Below are 24428 nucleotides of genomic sequence, written 5' to 3' on the forward strand. Positions count from 1 at the left end.
CGCTCGACGCTTGTGTTGACAGATATCATCAGAGCGCGACACACAACGGAAGCCGGAAGTAGACATCCAGCGTGAAACGCAAAGTAGTAATACAGCCATAACATGGACAGGTTCATCATCAGAAACCCCAAACCGCATTCCCGGGAGGAGAGTCCAGCTGGGAGAAAGAAAAGGCCCATGGGCCAGGCCACCCTGTACTCCTTGAAGGTGACTATACTGCTGGCAACAGGCACTCCTGCTAAACCTGTCTTATTTACTAAACCAGGGATCCCCAAACTACGGCCCTCCAGCTGTTATTTATTTCAGGTGCTTATATAGTGCTGTCAATTTACACAGCGCTTTACATATATATTGTACATTCACATCAGTCCCTAACCCTCAAGGGGTGTACAATCTAAGGTCCCTAACTCACATTCATACGTACACATAGTAGGGCCAATTTACTGTAGACAGGATCCAATTCACCTACCAGCATGTCTTTTGGAGTTTGGGAGGAAACCGGAGTACCCGAAGGAAACCCGCGCAGGCACAGGGAGAACATGTAAACTCCAGGCAGGTGGTGCCGTGGTTGGATTCAAACCAATGACCCTAGTACTGCCGGGCGGAAGTGCTAACCATTTAGCCACTGTGCTGCCCAGCTGTTGAAGTACTACAAGTCCCATCATGCCTATGTCTCTGGGAGTCTTGCCTGTGGCTGTCAGTCTTGCAAGGCCTCGTGGGACTTGCAGTTCCTCATCACCTGGAGGGTCATAGTTTTGAGACCCCTGTACTAAACCCCCTGTGTCTTCATGACTGGCTTCAGCTTGTATGACAGCTGTGTTTACAGCAGCTTTGTTCAAGCTTTTGACAGCTTCACTGCCAGAGCCAGTTTTGCATTTTTAGGCCTGAAGATTAGTTAACCCCCTCCGCCCACATTGTATATTTTCTGAAAGCAGACACCCTGGAGGATAAAACGGCGGTCATTACAATTTTGTACGTCACGCAATATTGGTTTGTAAGATGCAAACGTTCAGTAAAAAATACACTAAAGTTAATTTTAGGGCACATAAATGCAATATATTACCCAAAAAATTAAAGATGTGGTTGTGATGCGTAAATAGATACCCAACATGTCAACCTTTAATCCTCATGCACACAGGACATTTTAACCACTTTAAGTCCGGACACTTTCACCCCCTTCCTGCCCAGGCCAATTTTCATCTTTCAGCGCTGTCACACTTTGAATGACAATTGCACGGTCATGCAACACTGTGCCCAAATTACTTTTTTAGCATTTTTTTGAGACAGATAAAACTTTATTTTGGTGGTATTTATTCACTACTGGGATTTATATTTGTTTGGTATATAAATGAAAAAAAATGTTTGAAAAAAAGTGCTTTTCTTATACAAATTTGCAAATAAATAATCTTTCTTCATAAATGTTGGCCAAAATGTATTCAGCTATCTTTTTTATAAAACAAAATAACCAAAATTAGCTTATAACCAAAAATTTTAATTTTTCAAAATTTGTTTTTACATTTTTTTTAATATTATTATTTATTTTTTAACATCCTGTCACCCTAGCAGTACAGTGTCACCATAGTGACACTGTACTACATGTGGGGGGTAATGAAGATTTTTTTTTTTTTTATACACTGATTGCTTTTACCCGTAAAAGCAATCATTTCACCTCTCTGGCTGCATTCTTGGAGCCATTGAGAAATACTGTGAGAGCTGTGATTGGTCACAGCTTGTCACATGGTATAAGGTTGTTATGAATAGCCTTGTACCATGTGATCTCTGTGATCATTCACAGATTTCACATGTAGTAAGCAATGATGTCAGAAGTGACATCTTGCTTACTGCTATTCATGTGATCACTGATTGGCCAATTAGTGATCACATGATCTGGACCTCACATAGAGGTCCCGTACAGTGATCAGTGTTCCACTGGGTCCTACCTGCAAAATGACCCTACCTCATATTTTCTATGGCGGACACTTTAAAAGCCCCTACAGATCATCAGTTCAAAGTTGAAGTGGAACTTTAGTCAATAAATTAAGTCCTGCATAGAGCATATGCTCAGTTGCTCTATTTTTCATCACTGTGCCAAATTTGTGGAGACCGATATGCTGACAGCCTAGAAAGAAAGATTTACTGCTGCTCAGGGGCTCTGGGCTTCTACAAAGTGGCGGCTTCCAGCAATAAGAAACAGGAGCAATGCAAGTCGGAATGTATGCTCCTTGCTAAAGAACATTATTTTTTAGCAAGTTGGGTAAAGGTCCGCTTTAACCATGAATAATGGTCCTAGAGTTACTGCTCTCACTCCAACATGCATTGCGATATGTAAAGTGTATCATAAGCAACATTTTTATACATAGGCGTCCCCGACAGGTGCATTTACATTCATTTTATTTTGGGAGGGGTTTAAGTGCTTGGGTGTAACTTTATTTTTTGACTTTTTTTTTTTTTTGCTTTCAGTAAAACAAGAAAACCCCCTATGTCATATAATATTTTACGACAGGTTCTCTTTAATGAGAGATCAGGGGTCTACATAATTATTATATAATTTGCTTTTGATTTGCTTTGGTTTATTTTTTTTCATATGTTCTGTCCTTTGATATCAGTTAGGAATTCTTATGCTAGGTACCTTCTACCTTGTTGTTGTGTTTAGAGGGTGGTGGTGCTGGAAGATATAAAGAGATGGAAATGTATCCTGATGCTGCCCAGCCAGACTAAAGAGAATCTTCTGGAAGCCTTATCACAACTGAAGAAGAAAATTCCCTCAGAGGAAGTCATACGAACAACAAAAATCGGTAAACCCTGTGATTGACAAAGCTTATTTGACATGATGCAGCACCTAGGCTCATTGTAAAGTAGGCATGCAATGGGCTTCTCATGTAGCCCTTTACAAGCTGTAAAAACATATGCATGGTAATCTTTAAAGCGGAGTTCAACACAAAAGTGGACGCTAGCTTTTCTGCCTCCTATCCCCCCCCCCCCACGCTGCCACATTTGGCACCTTTCAGGGGAAACTGGGGTACCTGGCTTTGACAAGTATCCGCTCCCACTTCCAGCTCAGTTCACCTAGGTGAATTGAGCTGGAAGTTCGGCCTCCCCTGCAGCCCTCTGGGACGTTTTACAGGTCCCAGAGGACTGCGGCCCAATCACAAGGTGCAGCACCCTTCATGCATGTGCATTAGGAAGTTGGCTGTGAAGCCACAAGGTTTCACTGCCGGTTTCCCTTAGTCAAGATGGGGGTGCCAGCACCCGACAGCCAATTGAAGAATCGGCTCAGGGTGAGGACATCGCTGGATCCCTGGGCAGGTAAGTGCCCTAATATTAAAAGTCAACAGCTGCAGTGATATCCTATATTAGTGCCGTGCATATATCTCCATGCACTGTACGCAATCTACTAAGTGCATCAAAAAACATATAACTTAAAACGGAGCTCCACCCAATAGGGGAAGTTCCACTTTAAGGACTGCTCCCCCACTCCCCATTAGGGATTGGCACCTTTGGGGGGCGGGGGGGAGCGGGTACCCAAATTTGACAGATACCCGCTCCCACTTCCGGTCCGATTGCCTAGGGTGGCAATTGGAAGCGGAAGGTGTCCTCCCTCGCTGTAGTCTTTTGGGACACATGACAGGTAGCAGAAGACTACAGGGCCATTCATGAAGCGCACCGCTACTTGCGCATGCGCAGTGGGTACCCGGCTGTGAAGCCGCAAGCTGTCGCAGCCAGGTGCACACACTGAAGATGCCGACCTCCTGGAATACAGGACGGCTGGTGAAACGGGCTGTGGGGGACACACCGAGGGACAGGTAAGTAGCTGTTTTTTAAAAGTCAGCAGCTACAGTTTTTGTAGCTGCTGACTTTTATTTTTTGACAGGGTGAGTGGAAGTCCACTTGAAACATTTGTGAATGGTATAATGACCACAACTTTTAGTCCTTCATACAGTATGTGATAATGTCCGTGCATATATAAAAAACTGTGTGCCAGATAGGTGTTCCTTTTTCCTTGTGTCCACATATATTCTTAGATGTGCTCCTCCTGCAGAGACATAGTTATACTCTCACCTCCTTCTATGACCCAAATTGCATAGGTCATATAGCGCTTTTCCCTTTAACCCCGGTAGGTATATTGTATTGCTAGCTCCACTCTCCTCCTCACTCTGCTGCAGATGATCTCGCCTCCTTCTTTATCCCTCATATCCTCCGCATATGTAAACAGAAACGCTTGACATAGTGTAGTACTCAAATACTGTATAATTTATTAAAATAACAAAGTGCACTCACATATAAAAGTGTCCTGCTGGGACACCACAGCAAAAACACCTGTCAAACATTAAATCCAATGCATTCCAATTTGTTTTTTGATGCACTTAGTAGATTGAGTATAGTATATGGAGATCTATGCGCAGCACTAATATAAGATATCACTATATATGTATGTGGAAACACATGTAAGTGTCAGCAGCACTAGTGTACACAGGAGGTTCGTTTTTTTTGTGCTGAAGTTTTAATTGTATACGTCAACAGATACAGTATTTGTAGCTGCTGACTTTTAATTTTTTTTGTGGGGAGGGGGGCGCGGGGGCCAGAACTGCTTTAATGTCAAAAAAGGACCGAAACATTGTTTTGTTTTAAAAAAAAAAAAAAAGAAAAAAAAAAGTTTTTTTAGCTGCTCTGTGTCCTCGAGACATCTAAACCATTCCCTGTTATTAAACATCATGTTTGGGTGGAAGACACTGCTAGACTGCTGCCACTTGAGGCAGGTTTCTATATGAAGAGCATAGTGGGAATTGCTGCCAATGGGTTGTATCCTAATTGTAAGTGATAGACTCCACTGAGATTTAGGGCTGCTACCTTTCTGATAATGACAATGGGGGCCATTACTGCAGGGAACACTTGGGTATTTGAAGAGGAACGTCTGGGGGTTTATTTACTAAAGCTGGAGAGTCCAAAATCAGACTCCCTTCTGCATAGAAACCAATCAGCTTCTAACCTCAGCTTGTTCAATGAAGCTTTGGCAATGAAACCTGGAAGCTGATTGGTTTCTATGCAGAAGGGAGTCTGATTTTGGACTCTCCAGCTTTAGTAAATAAACCCCCTGGTGTGCAGAAAAATGTCTTACTTGATGATTTTTATAGTTGTTTATTAAAGATAAAAGTATACAAATGGAGCCAATGCTTCAGGGCTGTATTTCTTCGAGAATGGCTAAGCTCTGAGAGGGTTAAATATATTCAATCAGTGGCTCTGCAGTATGATTGCATTGTGGAGCAGAGGCAGCCAAGAAATACAGCCCTGAAGAAGGAGGAAGCATTGGCCCCGAAACCTGTCGGCTCCACTTGTATAATTTTCTCTTCAGTAAACTGCTATAAAATTCAAGTGAGACATTTTTCTGGACACAGGGCGCTCCTCTCCAATTACCCAACTGTTATTAGACAGGAAGTGAGGAGAATCTTTTCAGTGGGGACACACATGAATGTTACACACCCTGTAAGTGTATGGTTGCTTAGTTGAGGAGAATTGTTTTTTTACTTCCTGTTGTGTCCTGACACAAGGAGTTTGAGAAAACCTGTACAGCAGAGATGCAGACAGCAATTGAAACCTCATTGTAAGTTCTATAACTTTAACTTTGTATTAAAGATAAATAAAATAGTTTGGGCCTAAGTTCCTTTTCAAAAATCCTGATTACTGTTAGGCTAATCATAGATGGATAGATGTCTCCCTAAGATGTCGGATTTGTGAACAAAGTACTAATAAAGCCAATATTAATGCAGCATTATAGTATAATAGTATTTTCTACCTCAGACTGCACTGACTTTTATGGAAAATAATATGTTTTTGGTTTTTTTTTTAACTTTTATTTGGTGGTCACAGCTCCCTTGACAGTCTTTTTAATGAAATGTAAAAGAAGTTGCGAGCGCTAGAAAAAATAAAGCAGCCACAGCATCAAAAAGGATACCAATAAACCTTACAAAAGCATATAATATAAAAGATGCGGCGCTATATCACAAGTAATGAGAAGAAAATGGAAATTATCCAAGGTATCAATATGGTGATCATAGGTGATTAACGTGAACAACAAACAAAGTAACATGCAGTGCAAAAAAACAGTCTTTGTGGTAATTTCTCTCCTTCAAAGTGCTGATTCCATGCGGTGAACGTGAGAAAGGATAAGGCTGTGCACTCACCAGATGCACAGCGTAACTGCGCATTTAGAGATAAATATATCTCTGAAAAATCCTCTGGTAGCTCTTTAAGGTCAGGTCAAATCAGGTATTCCTCCACCCGCTGGATATTGATGGTAATCCACAGTCTCTCTCAGAGATGGCTCTACAGGTGATATGTGACTCACCAAGGGCCACAAAGAAAGGAGACCAATAGCGTGATACCGTTTTAAAAGATTTTATTCTAAGCAGTATACATAGGTGGGGATAAATGAACAAAAACAAACACTGACCATGAGGTAGATTAAAAGATGGCCGCCGGGACCTCCATGGTGCCGGCGGCAAGAAGGTAATGACGCTGTAGCTCCTACCCTGACGCGTTTCGTGCTAACCGCACATCATCAAAAAGGGAATAAGCCTCAGCGTCCTTGTGTGACAGCGTCCATTAAAAACCGTAAATGGCGCATGCGCATTACGGCCGCGCCATTTTCCATAAGAGATATGTCTCCATATCAGGCGCCATATTGCCGGAGACCAATATGATCTCACATGCGCGGGCGCCATTTTCACAGTCATCTGTGAGTGTCACTGAATCACCAGGGAAACTTACAATAAATTCAAAAGGTTTACATAAACCTTCAATAAGCGGTACCAGAGCTTCCTGAACTCTAAGGTCCGTCACTATGAATACAAAAAAATAAATAAATAAGTTAATACATGCCGTTGCCGACGAACCACTGCGCATGTGCGGGATCAATTCGGAATATATATAATGGTAAAAGCTCCTTATCAAAACAAGGAGTATATAAACTCATTGTAGGTAAATCATGGTGATGTAGATGACAAACATATTATAATATAAACAACAATGAATATGGAATATAAATAAACTCAATAGTAACTTCATAACACATCTTAAAACTGTAATTAATATTCAATACATGTCATGATATATGCATATAGAATGTAAATCTTTAATAAATAATAACCAAAGTATGCATAATGCCCTGAAAATACTCTATATTGGTTATAAAAAATGTATATCAAAATACTAAAATTGTTAAAAATAAAATATTAAAAGATTTAAAATCACAATGACCAAAACCATACATATATATATGTATATACAAATATATATGTGAAGAATCAAAAGATAAAATCAAAAGATAAAATATAAAAGGTACACAGAGATCTTTGAATCTATACGAATCAGAAAATGGAGATGAAAATGGAGATAAAAAATGGAGATAAAAATTGGAGATAAAGCTGGACATAAAAAACGTAATTCAAAATGTCAGCTGTTGTCTATAAAACAGTTGATATCTATATCAACGTTTAACCCTCTGGGATGCATAGATCCCATCTCAAATATCCACTTTGTCTCCAGTTGAGAAACAGCTTTTTTCTTATTAATACCCCTCCAATGGTGATGTACAATATCTATAGCTGTAAATTTGAGCGATGATGGGTCCCTATTGTGGCAAAGCCTATAGTGCTTTGAAAGAGAATGTTCCTTAAATCCACGTTTTATATTATAAACGTGTTCCCTCAGACGGTCTCGCAACCTTCTTGTAGTGCGGCCTATATATTGTTTAGAACACGGACATTGGAGTAAATATACCACATATCTAGTATTACATGATATAAAGCTCCTAATGTCATATCGCTTATTAGTAGATGTAGAGGCAAATTGATCAATCCTCCTTTTTCTCTGGCTACTACAAGTGCAGATTACACATTTGTTACATGGAAAGAAACCCACTAAGCCATTAAAAAGCTGGATATTAGGAGGAGGGTTTATTACATTAGGCGCTATTCTGTTTCTCAAAGAAATAGCTTTTCTAAATGTAATCTCTGGTCTGGATGGTAAGATTTTTGTAAGCACTGGGTCTGCCAAAAGAATTTTCCAATTATTTCTAATAATCTTTGTAACACTTTTATACTGGGACGAAAATGTTGTGACAAATGGACAAACCTTAGCAGATTGCTGTCCCATATTATTACTAAACATCAAATCTCTATTCATATTAGCAACCGATGTTAAAGTGCATGTGAGTGAGGATTCATCATAACCTTTTTCGATGAATCTCTCTTTTAATATATCTGCTTGAGCAAAATACGTTTCAAGATTTGTACAGTTGCGGCGAATCCTTAAAAACTGGCCCTTAGGAATGTTAGAGAGCCATGCCGGATGGTGGCAGCTGTTGACCGGAATATAACCATTACGGTCCGTTTGTTTAAAAAAAGATTTAGTAATAATGGACCCTTCATAATTTATTAATGTTAAATCTAAAAAGTTGATACTTACTGTGCTATATTCATAAGTCAATTTAATATTTTGTGTGTTATTATTCAAAGTAATAAAAAAATTAATAAGTGCCTGTTCGTCTCCTTTCCAAATTAATAAGATATCATCAATGTACCTTCTATAAAAATATAACTCAGGCCAGTCGCGGGAATAAATGATATCTTCTTCCCACCTGGCCATAAATAAATTGGCCAGGCTGGGAGCGAACTTCGCTCCCATAGCGACACCAGTGGTCTGTAGATAAAATTTCCCATCAAACCAAAAGTAGTTTTTGGTCATTGCAAACTGTAAAAGATCCAGAATAAAAACTTTCTGTGAGGTAGGCATTCCATTAAGATCCCTTAAATAAAATTCAACCGCTTGCATACCATCATCATGTTTAATATTCGAATATAATGATGCGACATCTGCCGTCACTAAAAATGTGGAAGGTTCTGTGGTTAAGTTCTTAATGTCTTGAAGGACCTGCTTAGTGTCCCTAAGGTAGGAAGGAGTTTTAGTGACTAACGGCTGTAAAAAGTGGTCTATATATTGTCCTACTTTTGAACATAAAGAGCCTATCCCACTAATGATTGGTCTCCCCGGGGGATGTGTAAGGCTTTTATGCATCTTAGGGAGTATATACATAATAGGCAATCTTGGACAGGTGGGGCATAAAAAATCTCTCTCTTTTATTTAAAATATGATCATCAAATCCCTGTTTAATGAGAGATTTAAGAGATTTCTTATACTGTTTTAAGGGATCACTCCGTAACAGATGATATGTATTATTATCACTCAGTATATTATATACCTCTTGTATATAATCCTTTTTGTTTAATACTACTACACCTCCACCCTTGTCAGCCGGACGTATGACTAGATCCTTTTTCTTCAAGAGGGAATCTATAGCCATTCTCGTATTATCATATTTGTAGTTATCTTTAATTTTAATCGCAGCGAGATCCTTCAATACCATATCTTTAAATATGTTCACATGATTTTGGGATTGTGGAGGAGGATTATATAACGAGGCATTCCTAAGATTTGAATTAAATGTCTCTTTGGAATAATTGCGTTCTACAGGATTATTCATAAAATATTTTTTCAGAGATATTTGCCTCACAAATTTTTGTACATCAATATAGGTTTGAAATTTGTTAAGCTTATTTTCAGGTGCAAACTTCAAACCTCTATCTAGTAGATTTAATTCTTGAGGTGATAATATAGTATCACTCAGATTGAAAATTCCTTTCCCTTTTACATCTTCCGTTTTTTTGGGTTTGTTGACCCTCTTGCCTCCTCTCTTTCCTCTGGTTGGATGCTTCTTTTGCGGACCCTGTCCTCCTCTAAAAAATGGGCTGGTGCATAGTTGTTGTCTCCCCATCCATTATGATGGTAATTAGGATGATTTGGGGGAGGTTGCATGTAATTAATATTGTTATATTGTTGACCATGCGGTCTGTATCCAGGGTTCTTTCCATTATTGTTGGATCTCTGCGGTGTCCTACCATTATTTCTAGGTTGAAAATGCTGGATGTTAGGTCTCTGATAGTTATTTGTATAATTTTGATATGGTCTATTCTGAGAATCATGAGCATATTTAGTGGGACCCTTATGTTTTCTATTCCCATATCCTTGTTTGGGGTATCCCCCATAGTCCCTATGTCCAACATTCTGGTCGGGAAAGGGGTAAAGGGGTGTATATCTATTATCAGTAGGTATATTATACCCCTGGTTGTTATAGGGTCTTTTAGGTGTTCTATGGTGTCCCTGTTGTGGGAGAGATTGATTGGCTCCATATGGCTTTGGAGTTTGTGGAGGAACAATATGATTATACTGTGAAGTATTGGATATTTCCTCTTTTCTAGTTTGCCATTTAAAAACTTGACTTTCAGAATAGTCTTTATGATCCCTCGCATATTTTTTGCGTTTCTTAATTCTTTGTTCTTGATCTAAATTATCCATAAATACTTTTAGTTTGTTAGATTCGGTCTTATATTCCTCCTTATCCTTATAAGGCAATAGTTTTTCACGTATTTTATTGATCTCTATATCAAGATGGGTCAATTTTTTCTTTTTTCTCAAAATCAAAAATTTGAGTAAATCCAACCCAGTTGAGTTAAAAAATTGGTACCATTCCACAGTACCATTTATATCGTCAGTCTCTGGGGACACTTCCCATCTAAGTGAGCGTGGGACCATGCCCTCCTTAATATATCTTTCAAGGAAGGAGATGTCCCAAAGTGTCCTGATTTCTGCTGACGTCAGATTATGTAAATGCATAAACAGACCCCTAAGGTCTTCTGTATCATGATCAATAATAAACACATCATCAGGTATATCCTTTCTCATAGACCGAATCTCAAAAATATCTGCCATAATGTAGGTAAGAAGAAAAAATCAAGCTGCTCAGCAATATAAATGGTATATATCCTAAGCAAATGTAAAAGAAGTTGCGAGCGCTAGAAAAAATAAAGCAGCCACAGCATCAAAAAGGATACCAATAAACCTTACAAAAGCATATAATATAAAAGATGCGGCGCTATATCACAAGTAATGAGAAGAAAATGGAAATTATCCAAGGTATCAATATGGTGATCATAGGTGATTAACGTGAACAACAAACAAAGTAACATGCAGTGCAAAAAAACAGTCTTTGTGGTAATTTCTCTCCTTCAAAGTGCTGATTCCATGCGGTGAACGTGAGAAAGGATAAGGCTGTGCACTCACCAGATGCACAGCGTAACTGCGCATTTAGAGATAAATATATCTCTGAAAAATCCTCTGGTAGCTCTTTAAGGTCAGGTCAAATCAGGTATTCCTCCACCCGCTGGATATTGATGGTAATCCACAGTCTCTCTCAGAGATGGCTCTACAGGTGATATGTGACTCACCAAGGGCCACAAAGAAAGGAGACCAATAGCGTGATACCGTTTTAAAAGATTTTATTCTAAGCAGTATACATAGGTGGGGATAAATGAACAAAAACAAACACTGACCATGAGGTAGATTAAAAGATGGCCGCCGGGACCTCCATGGTGCCGGCGGCAAGAAGGTAATGACGCTGTAGCTCCTACCCTGACGCGTTTCGTGCTAACCGCACATCATCAAAAAGGGAATAAGCCTCAGCGTCCTTGTGTGACAGCGTCCATTAAAAACCGTAAATGGCGCATGAGCATTACGGCCGCGCCATTTTCCATAAGAGATATGTCTCCATATCAGGCGCCATATTGCCGGAGACCAATATGATCTCACATGCGCGGGCGCCATTTTCACAGTCATCTGTGAGTGTCACTGAATCACCAGGGAAACTTACAATAAATTCAAAAGGTTTACATAAACCTTCAATAAGCGGTACCAGAGCTTCCTGAACTCTAAGGTCCGTCACTATGAATACAAAAAAATAAATAAATAAGTTAATACATGCCGTTGCCGACGAACCACTGCGCATGTGCGGGATCAATTCGGAATATATATAATGGTAAAAGCTCCTTATCAAAACAAGGAGTATATAAACTCATTGTAGGTAAATCATGGTGATGTAGATGACAAACATATTATAATATAAACAACAATGAATATGGAATATAAATAAACTCAATAGTAACTTCATAACACATCTTAAAACTGTAATTAATATTCAATACATGTCATGATATATGCATATAGAATGTCTATAAAATCTACTAGATAGAGGTTTGAAGTTTGCACCTGAAAATAAACTTAACAAATTTCAAACCTATATTGATGTACAAAAATTTGTGAGGCAAATATCTCTGAAAAAATATTTTATGAATAATCCTGTAGAACGCAATTATTCCAAAGAGACATTTAATTCAAATCTTAGGAATGCCTCGTTATATAATCCTCCTCCACAATCCCAAAATCATGTGAACATATTTAAAGATATGGTATTGAAGGATCTCGCTGCGATTAAAATTAAAGATAACTACAAATATGATAATACGAGAATGGCTATAGATTCCCTCTTGAAGAAAAAGGATCTAGTCATACGTCCGGCTGACAAGGGTGGAGGTGTAGTAGTATTAAACAAAAAGGATTATATACAAGAGGTATATAATATACTGAGTGATAATAATACATATCATCTGTTACGGAGTGATCCCTTAAAACAGTATAAGAAATCTCTTAAATCTCTCATTAAACAGGGATTTGATGATCATATTTTAAATAAAAAAGAGAGAGATTTTTTATGCCCCACCTGTCCAAGATTGCCTATTATGTATATACTCCCTAAGATGCATAAAAGCCTTACACATCCCCCGGGGAGACCAATCATTAGTGGGATAGGCTCTTTATGTTCAAAAGTAGGACAATATATAGACCACTTTTTACAGCCGTTAGTCACTAAAACTCCTTCCTACCTTAGGGACACTAAGCAGGTCCTTCAAGACATTAAGAACTTAACCACAGAACCTTCCACATTTTTAGTGACGGCAGATGTCGCATCATTATATTCGAATATTAAACATGATGATGGTATGCAAGCGGTTGAATTTTATTTAAGGGATCTTAATGGAATGCCTACCTCACAGAAAGTTTTTATTCTGGATCTTTTACAGTTTGCAATGACCAAAAACTACTTTTGGTTTGATGGGAAATTTTATCTACAGACCACTGGTGTCGCTATGGGAGCGAAGTTCGCTCCCAGCCTGGCCAATTTATTTATGGCCAGGTGGGAAGAAGATATCATTTATTCCCGCGACTGGCCTGAGTTATATTTTTATAGAAGGTACATTGATGATATCTTATTAATTTGGAAAGGAGACGAACAGGCACTTATTAATTTTTTTATTACTTTGAATAATAACACACAAAATATTAAATTGACTTATGAATATAGCACAGTAAGTATCAACTTTTTAGATTTAACATTAATAAATTATGAAGGGTCCATTATTACTAAATCTTTTTTTAAACAAACGGACCGTAATGGTTATATTCCGGTCAACAGCTGCCACCATCCGGCATGGCTCTCTAACATTCCTAAGGGCCAGTTTTTAAGGATTCGCCGCAACTGTACAAATCTTGAAACGTATTTTGCTCAAGCAGATATATTAAAAGAGAGATTCATCGAAAAAGGTTATGATGAATCCTCACTCACATGCACTTTAACATCGGTTGCTAATATGAATAGAGATTTGATGTTTAGTAATAATATGGGACAGCAATCTGCTAAGGTTTGTCCATTTGTCACAACATTTTCGTCCCAGTATAAAAGTGTTACAAAGATTATTAGAAATAATTGGAAAATTCTTTTGGCAGACCCAGTGCTTACAAAAATCTTACCATCCAGACCAGAGATTACATTTAGAAAAGCTATTTCTTTGAGAAACAGAATAGCGCCTAATGTAATAAACCCTCCTCCTAATATCCAGCTTTTTAATGGCTTAGTGGGTTTCTTTCCATGTAACAAATGTGTAATCTGCACTTGTAGTAGCCAGAGAAAAAGGAGGATTGATCAATTTGCCTCTACATCTACTAATAAGCGATATGACATTAGGAGCTTTATATCATGTAATACTAGATATGTGGTATATTTACTCCAATGTCCGTGTTCTAAACAATATATAGGCCGCACTACAAGAAGGTTGCGAGACCGTCTGAGGGAACACGTTTATAATATAAAACGTGGATTTAAGGAACATTCTCTTTCAAAGCACTATAGGCTTTGCCACAATAGGGACCCATCATCGCTCAAATTTACAGCTATAGATATTGTACATCACCATTGGAGGGGTATTAATAAGAAAAAAGCTGTTTCTCAACTGGAGACAAAGTGGATATTTGAGATGGGATCTATGCATCCCAGAGGGTTAAACGTTGATATAGATATCAACTGTTTTATAGACAACAGCTGACATTTTGAATTACGTTTTTTATGTCCAGCTTTATCTCCAATTTTTATCTCCATTTTTTATCTCCATTTTCATCTCCATTTTCTGATTCGTATAGATTCAAAGATCTCTGTGTACCTTTTATATTTTATCTTTTGATTTTATCTTTTGATTCTTCACATATATATTTGTATATACATATATATATGTATGGTTTTGGTCATTGTGATTTTAAATCTTTTAATATTTTATTTTTAACAATTTTAGTATTTTGATATACATTTTTTATAACCAATATAGAGTATTTTCAGGGCATTATGCATACTTTGGTTATTATTTATTAAAGATTTACATTCTATATGCATATATCATGACATGTATTGAATATTAATTACAGTTTTAAGATGTGTTATGAAGTTACTATTGAGTTTATTTATATTCCATATTCATTGTTGTTTATATTATAATATGTTTGTCATCTACATCACCATGATTTACCTACAATGAGTTTATATACTCCTTGTTTTGATAAGGAGCTTTTACCATTATATATATTCCGAATTGATCCCGCACATGCGCAGTGGTTCGTCGGCAACGGCATGTATTAACTTATTTATTTATTTTTTTGTATTCATAGTGACGGACCTTAGAGTTCAGGAAGCTCTGGTACCGCTTATTGAAGGTTTATGTAAACCTTTTGAATTTATTGTAAGTTTCCCTGGTGATTCAGTGACACTCACAGATGACTGTGAAAATGGCGCCCGCGCATTTGAGATCATATTGGTCTCCGGCAATATGGCGCCTGATATGGAGACATATCTCTTATGGAAAATGGCGCGGCCGTAATGCGCATGCGCCATTTACGGTTTTTAATGGACGCTGTCACACAAGGACGCTGAGGCTTATTCCCTTTTTGATGATGTGCGGTTAGCACGAAACGCGTCAGGGTAGGAGCTACAGCGTCATTACCTTCTTGCCGCCGGCACCATGGAGGTCCCGGCGGCCATCTTTTAATCTACCTCATGGTCAGTGTTTGTTTTTGTTCATTTATCCCCACCTATGTATACTGCTTAGAATAAAATCTTTTAAAACGGTATCACGCTATTGGTCTCCTTTCTTTGTGGCCCTTGGTGAGTCACATATCACCTGTAGAGCCATCTCTGAGAGAGACTGTGGATTACCATCAATATCCAGCGGGTGGAGGAATACCTGATTTGACCTGACCTTAAAGAGCTACCAGAGGATTTTTCAGAGATATATTTATCTCTAAATGCGCAGTTACGCTGTGCATCTGGTGAGTGCACAGCCTTATCCTTTCTCACGTTCACCGCATGGAATCAGCACTTTGAAGGAGAGAAATTACCACAAAGACTGTTTTTTTGCACTGCATGTTACTTTGTTTGTTGTTCACGTTAATCACCTATGATCACCATATTGATACCTTGGATAATTTCCATTTTCTTCTCATTACTTGTGATATAGCGCCGCATCTTTTATAGTCTTTTTAATGAGGATGTGTCTGTATAGCCAACATCAGTCACACATTCAACGGGTAAGCATGTTCTCTATCTGTGTGCACTGGTTTCAGAACCTGTAGGCCGCTGTCATGCAACACAGGAGGGTTGGGCAGGGGGATCAGGGTTAGCTGACTAGAAAGATAAAGGCACTCTTTGTGCTGGCACAGTGTTGCATCTCCAAGGAGGAAATCAGATATGCAATCTGACCATAGCAGCATGAATCTACTTCTGCATGGTCAGAATGAAACAGAAACAAAGGGGAAATGGCAGAATCATTAGGTATTTCAGAGCAAATTTAACAAAAAGAAAACACAGACTCATATATATTCGGATCTGAATATTTGGGGGTAGTATACATTCTGGGAAATGATTTGACCCTGTATTAAAAAAAACTTGTGATATCAGCTGGCTGAAATAGACATACTGTATCTGTCACTTGGGATTCAGTGTTGTACTCAAAGTGGAACTGCACTGCATCTGAGCATCACAAAGCAAAAATGCCATATAATTCATGTTTGATATTCAAAGCAAACTCCTCCATCCATCCATGTCTTCATGCTTTATTTTGCTGAGAAATCAATTCGAACCCCCTCTTCCCCTAGCATTTCTGGCTGTTGCCATCTTGAGTAAGGGCAGATGATTTATGTAACATTGACTTTCTGGAATCCATCTGTCTTTAGTTCAGGCATACAACATAAGGCTGAACATAAGTATTTGAACACCTAAGAAACAGCAAGAATTCTGGTTCTCAAAGACCTGTTACTGTGCCTTTTAAAAAGTCCACCTCTACTCCACTCATTAATCTAACTTAGTAGCACCTGTCTGAGCTCTATAAAGACACCTGTCCACCCCACAGTCAGTCAAACGCCAACTACTACCATGGGCAAGACCAAAGAGTTGTCAAAAGACACCAGAGACAAAATTGTGGACCTCCACAAGGCTGGAAAGGGCTATGGGGCAATTGTCAAGCAGCTTGGTGAAAATAGATCAACTGTTGGAGCAATTGTTAGAAAATGGAAGAGGCTAAAGACGACTGTCAGTCTCCCTCGGACTTGGGCTCCATGCAAGATCTCACCTCGTGGCGTATCACTGATGGTAAGAAAGGTGAGGAATCAGCCCAGAACTACAAGGGAGGAGCTGGTCAATGACATGAGGAGAGCTGGAACCACGGTTTCAAAGGTCACTGTCAGTAGAACACTATGCTGTCATGGTTTCAAATCATGCATTGCACGGAAGGTTCCCCTGCTCAAGTCATTACATGTCCAGGCCCGTCTGAAGTTTGCCAATGACCATCTGGATGATCCAGAGGAGGCATGGGAGAAAGTCATGCGGTCAGATGAGACCAAAGTAGAACTTTTTGGTCTAAACTTCACTCGTCGTGTTTGGAGGAAAAAGAAGGATGAGTTGCATCCCAAGAACACCATCCCTACTGTGAAGCATGGGGGTGGTAACATCATGCTTTGGGGGTGGTTTTCTGCGAAGGGGACAGGACGACTGCACTGTATTAAGGAGAGGATGAATGGGGCCATTTATTGTGAGATTTTGAGAAACAACCTCCTTCCCTCAGTCAGAGCATTGAAGATGGGTCGTGGCTGGGTCTTCCAACAAGACAACGACCCGAAGCACACAGCCAGGATAACCAAGGAGTGGCTCCGTAAGAAGCATATCAAGGTTCTGGAGTGGCCTAGCCAGTCTCCAGACATAAATCCAATAGAACATCTTTGGAGGGAGCTGAAACTTCGTGTTGCTCAGCGACAGCCCCGAAACCTGACAGATCTAGAGGAGATCTGTGTGGAGGAGTGGGCCAAAATCCCTGTTGCAGTGTGTGCAAACCTGGTCAAGAACTACAGGAAACGTTTGACCTCTGTAATTGCAAACAAAGGTTTCTGTACCAAATATTAACACTGATTTTCTCAGGTGTTCAAATACTTATGTTCAGCAGTTCAAGAGAAATAAATTATTTAAAAATCATACAATGTGATTTCCTGAATTTTTTTTTTAATTCTGTCTCTGAGTGGGAATGCACCTACAATGTGAATTTCAGACCCCTCCATGATTTCTAAGTGGGAGAACTTGCAAAATTGCAGGGTGTTCAAATACTTCTGTTCCTCACTGTATATGCAGGAGGGTGTGCTTAGCTGAGAAAATCCCTCCTTCCCTCCAAAAGGCTTCTGAGATGTATGACATAATTTGCCTGGGCAAGAAACCAGGAAGTAACTGAAGAAACATAAAAAAAAAGTGGAAAACATGTAAATATGATATACGTTCCTATCTATTTACTAATGCTAGCAGCATAAGGATTAATAATAGTCAATGTTGGTTGAGAGAGTGAAGTTCCACTTTACCATACATGTAATGTTGTTTTTTATATGTAATGTTCTTTTCCTACTTTAAGGTGAGGCAGTGGAGGGCCTGCAGACACACTCTGATAATGAAGTATCAGAATTAGCTAAAGAAGTTTATTCACAATGGGAAACATTTTTAAGAGAAAACCGCTGCAAACCCACCATAGAAGTTAGAAGTGATGCTGCTACAGAGAAACTACGTAACAATGCAAGGCGAATGTTGTGTGAAGTCCTAGAAAAGGAGGTAAGGAGCCATCTTCTTCATAAAAATACAACCCTAGTCCCAGAAAAGTTGGAAAAATGTGTAAAATCTACATAAAAGCAGAATGCAATAATTTGCAAATCTCATATTTTATTCGCAATAGAAAATATGAAATGTTTAAACAGAGAAAATGTACCATTTAAAAAAAAAAAAAAAACAGGTCATTTTGAAATGGATGGCAGCAGCACATCTCAAACAATTTGGGACAGGATCATATTTAGCACTGTGTAGCATCACCAACACTCTGTAAACATCTGGGAACTGAGGAGATCAGCTGCTGACATTTTGTTTTCCATGTAGACTTTACACAGCATCCCAATTTGTTTTGGAATTGGGCTTGTACATGTAACAGGATTAAAGTCTATTTGCTGTTATGTATATTGTAGGTCGTAATGAAAGTTAGAATATTCCATATTTCGTATTTTCCGGCGTATAAGATGACTTTTTATACTTAAAAACATACCCAAAAAATCAGGGGTCGTCTTATACATGGGGTAAACAATGTGAACCTTTAGTTCGTTTGGGCCAAGCTGGCTCAAAACGAATGTCCCTAATCTGTCAGCCCGCTGGATGTGCAATAATACTGTATGTACGTAGCTACGGCTGCATACAGTATACCGTGCTGAGCCAATCACAGCGAGCGATGTATTCTATTAATGAATACAAAGCCTGCTCGGATTGGCTGAGGTTGTGACATCATCAGCCCGCCTCTCTGTCTCAGCCAATCCGAGCAGGCTTTGTATTCATTAATAGAATACATCGCTCGCTGTGATTGGCTCAGCACCGTATAATGTATGCAGCTGAAGCTACGAACATACAGTATTACCGCACATCCAGGGGGCTGACAGATTAGGGACGTTCGTTTTGAGCCAGCTTGGCTCAGCGTGGTATACTGTATATATACTGTATAGTGTATGTAGCCGCAGCTACCGTACATACAGTATTACCGCACATCCAGCGGGCTGACAGATTAGTGGGTGTATATTTAATAAAATCTGATGTTTATTCAAATCTGATGTTTTTAAATGGTGTTGCCTCGGAAGGGGGGTAGTCTTATATGGCGAGTATAGCCCAAAACCTATGTTTTAACTGGAAAATTAGGGGCTTGTCTTATACACCCAGTCGCCTTATACACTGGTAAATACGGTATACAGTTTATGTTTTTGTGGCTTACCTAAAGCTCAGCTCCAGCCAAACTTTTTTTTCAGTAGATTAGAGAAAGGTGAAATCTACGGTCAGGGTTTTATTTCTGTCTGTATTCAGAACTCCCACCCCTAGAGATTTCCTTTTACTATTAGTCCAGGTGATGGTGGGTGTCAAAAAGAACATGAAATTAGAAAAGATAACCTGACAGAGGTTCTAACCCTTGTTTATGCTAGTTAATTTAAAAAGTATTGTTGGCATTAGGCACAGAGATTTTTGTAAGTGCTTATGTGAAAACAAATGTTACTTTTATATATAAAAAATGTCTTGATCACTGTTCTATACTTTAAAATCAATAAGTTATTAATGCCAGATAGTACAGCTCCTGCTGTACTTAAGGCATCTTTCAAGTATGAGAGCTGCAGCTCAGAGATGGAAGAACCGGTGTAATTTATTCACCCTGTTCCCCCTTTGGCCATTCACCGAATGCCATATATTCAAGTCAAGGAATTCATGGCTGTGAACTGTCCTGTTTCAAACCTTCTGTGTTAACTGTCCTAGCACAGTATAGAAGTGTCCACTTCAAAGGTGCATGCAAATGCTGATACTTGTTAACACTTTGCTTAATTCTGGATACAGCATGCAGGAACCTATGTGGATAAAATACACAGAACAGCCCCGATCCTTCTCTTCTCTGGTGCCCCACTGTGGCTTATGGCTCCTCATCCTCACCAAGTTTCCCCATAGCAAGCCTCTTGCTATGGGGGCATTCGTGCGTGCTCGCTCCTTAGCAGGCTCTGTGTGTTCGGCTCTTTGTGTCCAAGCAGGCTCTGTGTGTCATATGACGTCCACCCGGTACGGTGAATGTCCTGCCTGGTCTTCATTTGTCTATAGGCCGGACTACTGTTATGTGCAGCCGTAACGAATCCCTAACTGCACATTGCTAGAATGATATATTCTTAAAGGGTAGCTAAACCTAAAAACAAAATAGTACTACTTTCCAGTTTTCTAATTCTTAGATGTGGTAGTTGCATTAGTCAAATTCTAAGTTACCTGAACACAAATTTCCTGCTACTTCCTCTCATTTTCTGCTTTGTCTGCAGGAGAGAATATTAAAATGTGTCTATACCCATAAAAATGTTTTTTAAAGAATGGGGAATGGTTAGAACCCTTGTCAGGTTTTACTGTTAACAGGGGCTCCATTAAGAAGATTTCCCCTCACTCCCTGTCCTGGGGACAAGCTTTTACCAAACATGAAATGAGCAAAAATCTGCAACAAGGAAACGCCAATAAAAGACTCATAGAGGTTCTAGCATTCCCATACTTAACTTAAGGCGGTATTAAACCCCAAACCAAAAATGTAATATATTGCAGCTTACCAATCATTAGATGTGGTGGCTGTATTCGTTTTTTTTTTTTTGGTTTAGGCTTTTTTCCCCCCTTTGTTTTCCCCCAGTAATCTGGGCAGTAACATACCTCGTGCATTAAAGAGACACCACTCTGGATGAAGGAGAACAGGGGGCACATGTGCACAGCAGCATTGTTTGTCTGGGTGGAGGGGAGGGTAAGATGTACTAGCAGATTTAAATATCCTAACAAACTGAAGCTGAACTGCAGCTAATACTTTATAATCAGTTACAGAAAACATTTTTTTTTCCTTTTTTGGGATAAAGTTTTTCCATAATTAAATAAAGGAATGTCTCCAACAAGACCTCTAACTTATTAAAACCTGGCAGGAGTTCAAATCCTTCCCCGCTGTATCATAAAAAAAGTATATACACTTTAAATGTTCCTGATGGCAAATAGCTTTTTTTGTGCTAACAGAGGTTTGAATACTTACTGTATCCAAGAAAATATATATACAGCTAAACAGAACCTGTAATACACGAGGGTTAATATCCACTTATCCTGTCACCCATTCTTCTGTTCTGCACTCCAGCTTTTCATATCCTACTTACACTTTCAGGTGTGGTGGATGCCTTTGGTCCTCCATTGTGCCCTCTGGTTCTTTCTGATGGACCCTATGTCACAACAGAACTCAACAGTGCTCAGAGGAAGGAACCAGAGTGCACAGCCAGGGACCAAAGCTTCCAGTCTAACTGGAAATGTTGAATGTGAAGGTTCTTTAGGTTGGCTGAAGCTCTTCAACAGGTCAGGTAAGTATAAACCCTCTTCTACTGCAGGTTCTACTTAGCTGCATTATTTTAAAGAATAAGTTTCATTAGGTTCCTAAACATAGTTATACATACATTAGTAATACCTCATCTGGAATATGCAGTTCAGTTTTGGGCACCAATTCACAAAAAGAACATTGGGGAACTGGAGAAAGTACAGAGAAGGGCAACCAAACTGATAAGAGGCATGGAGGAGCTCAGCTATGAGGAAAGATTAGAGGAACTGAATTTATTCTCTCTTGAGAAGAGGAGATTAAGGGGGAATATGATCAACATGTATAATACATAAGGGGGGATATGATCTCCATGTATAAATACATCAGTGGTTCATATAGTGAACTCGGTGTAGAGCTATTCACCCTGAGGTCATCACAGAGGACAAGAGGGCACTCCTTATGTCTGTAGGAAAAGAAATTTAATCTCCAAACATGGAAAGGTTTCTTCACAGTAAGAGTGGTGAAAATGTGGAATAGACTCCCTCAAGAGATGGTTCTGACCAGCTCAGTGGATTGCTTTTAAAAAGTCCTGGATTATTTCTTGGATACACAGAATATAACTGGATACTAACATTTATAGGTAAAGTTGATCCAGGGAATATCCGATTGCCTCTCGGGAGATCAGGAAGGAATTTTTTTCCCCTGCAGGAGCAAATTGGATCATGCTTTGCTGGGTTTTTTTGCCTTCCTCTGGATCAACTGTGGGTATAGGATTACACCTTTTTTTTTTTTTTCTTTTTATGGTTGAACTGGAAAGACTTGTCTTTTTCAGCCAGACTAACTATGTAACATACAGAAAATGGCAAGCAAGGATTAGTACAGGAGGATCAACAAGACAAAAGGCCAGCTATAGAGATCCATTACAAACGGGCAAATGAGATGGGCAACATTTCTTAACAAATATAAAGCAACGTAAAGGCAAATGTATCTGTGCAGTTGTACCTTATGACCCAGGGGCGGACTGACAAGTCATGGGGCCCCCGGGCAATAGGGGATCATGGGGCCCCTGTGTCCTTGCTCAAACTCAAAAAAGCCTATGAAAAAGGTACCAGGGGCATCTCATGGGGCCCCCTACTGACCCAGGGCCCTCGGGCAGTGCCCGAGTTTCCAAATGGTCAGTCCGCCCCTGTTATGACCACTATGAATGTAAAGAATAGAGCACTCATCATCTCCATCAACTCAAGTTATTGAAGGGTAAGAAACGTAAGTCAGAAAAAAAAATGAAGAAAGCAGAATGTAGGAGAATATAAAAGGTAAAAGAAAAAGACAGAGAGAAGATGGCTATCTGGTTGGAAGTCTGGTTCTTAATGTTCTTGGTCAATGGCTGCAGCAGATTGTAATAGTAGCTACATTTCTTTATTATGCAGCTACAGAATCATTTTAACATCAGAATAAGTAAAGTTCAACCATAGGCATATCATAACAACATATACATTACAAAGGGGAAGCAAAAGCGTAAAAAAAACAAACTTCACTTGTGTTTCATTCATAATCATAATTTTACATTTCACATTGCCCCAGACTATCCTGTACAGGAACTGAGCTGGTGATGGATTATCCTGCAGTTTGCAGGTCATTCAACTGTAAGGCGTTATGCAAATTGGTTGCGTGGTTCCTAGCTGTGGCACTGGGGAGCTTGGAATGCTGTGTGCAGAGCCAGCTTGCATGGAGGAAAAGTGGCCAGAAAAAAACTATAAGTTGTCCATCAGAGGAGACAACAGTATTATTCATATCTCCTCCCCAAAATGGAATGTCCTGCTGTAGTCCTTGTGGATGCAGCTGAAGTAAAGGTGACAGTGCTGTCATTTCTCAAGAAGCAGTCTAGCGTTGTCACCCTCTAACACTAAAAGACATACAGCAGATAGCTCTGGCAGAATTAACAGTTATGTACTAGTAGGATTTGCAGGGATGATAACAAAGTGGAAAATACATATGGGGTTAACTTTTTATGCTGAACAACATATCAATGTCTAATTTTGCCAGTCAGACAAATGAGGAAAAACTAGATTTTACTATGTCTGTCTCTTTAATCAGGTTGGTGACTCTTTGGCTGAGTGTATCGAACGTGAAGTCTTCCACCAAAGTTCCCGGCTGATCAATGTTCACTACCGAAGGACGGTGCGTGCCCTGGTGTTTGCTTTCAAACACAGGCCAGAGATAAGATCACAAGTGAAGGATGGACACTTACCTGTCAATAAGTTAGTGCAGACTCATAAGAAGTGATATGCTGCGATCATAAGGACTGAGCATGGCCTCAATCATTTAATTCAACAAACATCACTGAGCAGATACAGGTGGCCCTCATGTGTCTTCATTCAATACAGGAGGATGTTCTGATTTAAGTCCAAATGTTTAATAATGGGATTAATTCCCACTGATTGAGTAATGGACAATACATGCGGAACTGTCTATGTAATAACTGCAGTTATTTATTTTTGTACTTTTTTTTAACATGAAATAAAAATGCAGCTTGATCTTAAAGCATGGTATCCTTGGTTTTTGGTTGTTTAATAATGGTTTATTTAAAAAGGTAAGTGATGGATGATATGTAATCTGTTTTTTTTTCATCTTTGATGACATTGATTCTGTCATCCTTTGTTCCTCAGTGATATTTTATAAAGTTATTTTGTAGCACAATAACTTCAGTGGTGACATCATTTAGGTAAAACTCTTCAATTATTGAGACAG

The 24428-nt window shown here is 39.2% G+C and overlaps 1 protein-coding gene across 2 annotated transcripts; it reads left to right on the forward strand.

Annotated features, from left to right (window-relative positions):
- Nucleotides 1-47: 47 nt before the first annotated feature.
- On the forward strand, nucleotides 48-24221 carry TCEANC2 (transcription elongation factor A N-terminal and central domain containing 2). 2 transcript variants are annotated; one of them, XM_089666557.1, is made up of 4 exons: nucleotides 48-306; nucleotides 2654-2795; nucleotides 18216-18409; nucleotides 23775-24221. In XM_089666557.1, exons 1-4 carry the CDS (start codon nucleotides 103-105, stop codon nucleotides 23961-23963), a joined length of 729 nt encoding a protein of 242 aa, XP_089522683.1. In that variant the 5' UTR covers nucleotides 48-102; the 3' UTR covers nucleotides 23964-24221. The 2 variants fall into 2 exon arrangements, with proteins under 2 accessions (XP_089522683.1, XP_089522684.1); XM_089666558.1 differs by having other exon boundaries at nucleotides 49-207.
- Nucleotides 24222-24428: the final 207 nt, after the last annotated feature.

This window comes from Staurois parvus, unplaced genomic scaffold (genome assembly GCF_062004578.1).
Source record: "Staurois parvus isolate SC_StPar_1 unplaced genomic scaffold, SC_StPar_1.0 ptg002753l, whole genome shotgun sequence".
In the NCBI taxonomy this organism is placed as follows: domain Eukaryota; kingdom Metazoa; phylum Chordata; class Amphibia; order Anura; family Ranidae; genus Staurois; species Staurois parvus.

What these genes read in the sequence shown, in the direction of transcription:
- TCEANC2 (XM_089666557.1), top strand. Translation starts at nt 103, where the DNA reads ATGGACAGGTTCATCATCAGAAACCCCAAACCGCATTCCCGGGAGGAG. An exon ending in CATACGAACAACAAAAATCG is followed by an intron (nt 2,796 to 18,215) that starts GTAAACCCTGTG and finishes TCCTACTTTAAG; the next exon opens with GTGAGGCAGTGGAGGGCCTG. An exon ending in GTGAAGTCCTAGAAAAGGAG is followed by an intron (nt 18,410 to 23,774) that starts GTAAGGAGCCAT and finishes CTCTTTAATCAG; the next exon opens with GTTGGTGACTCTTTGGCTGA.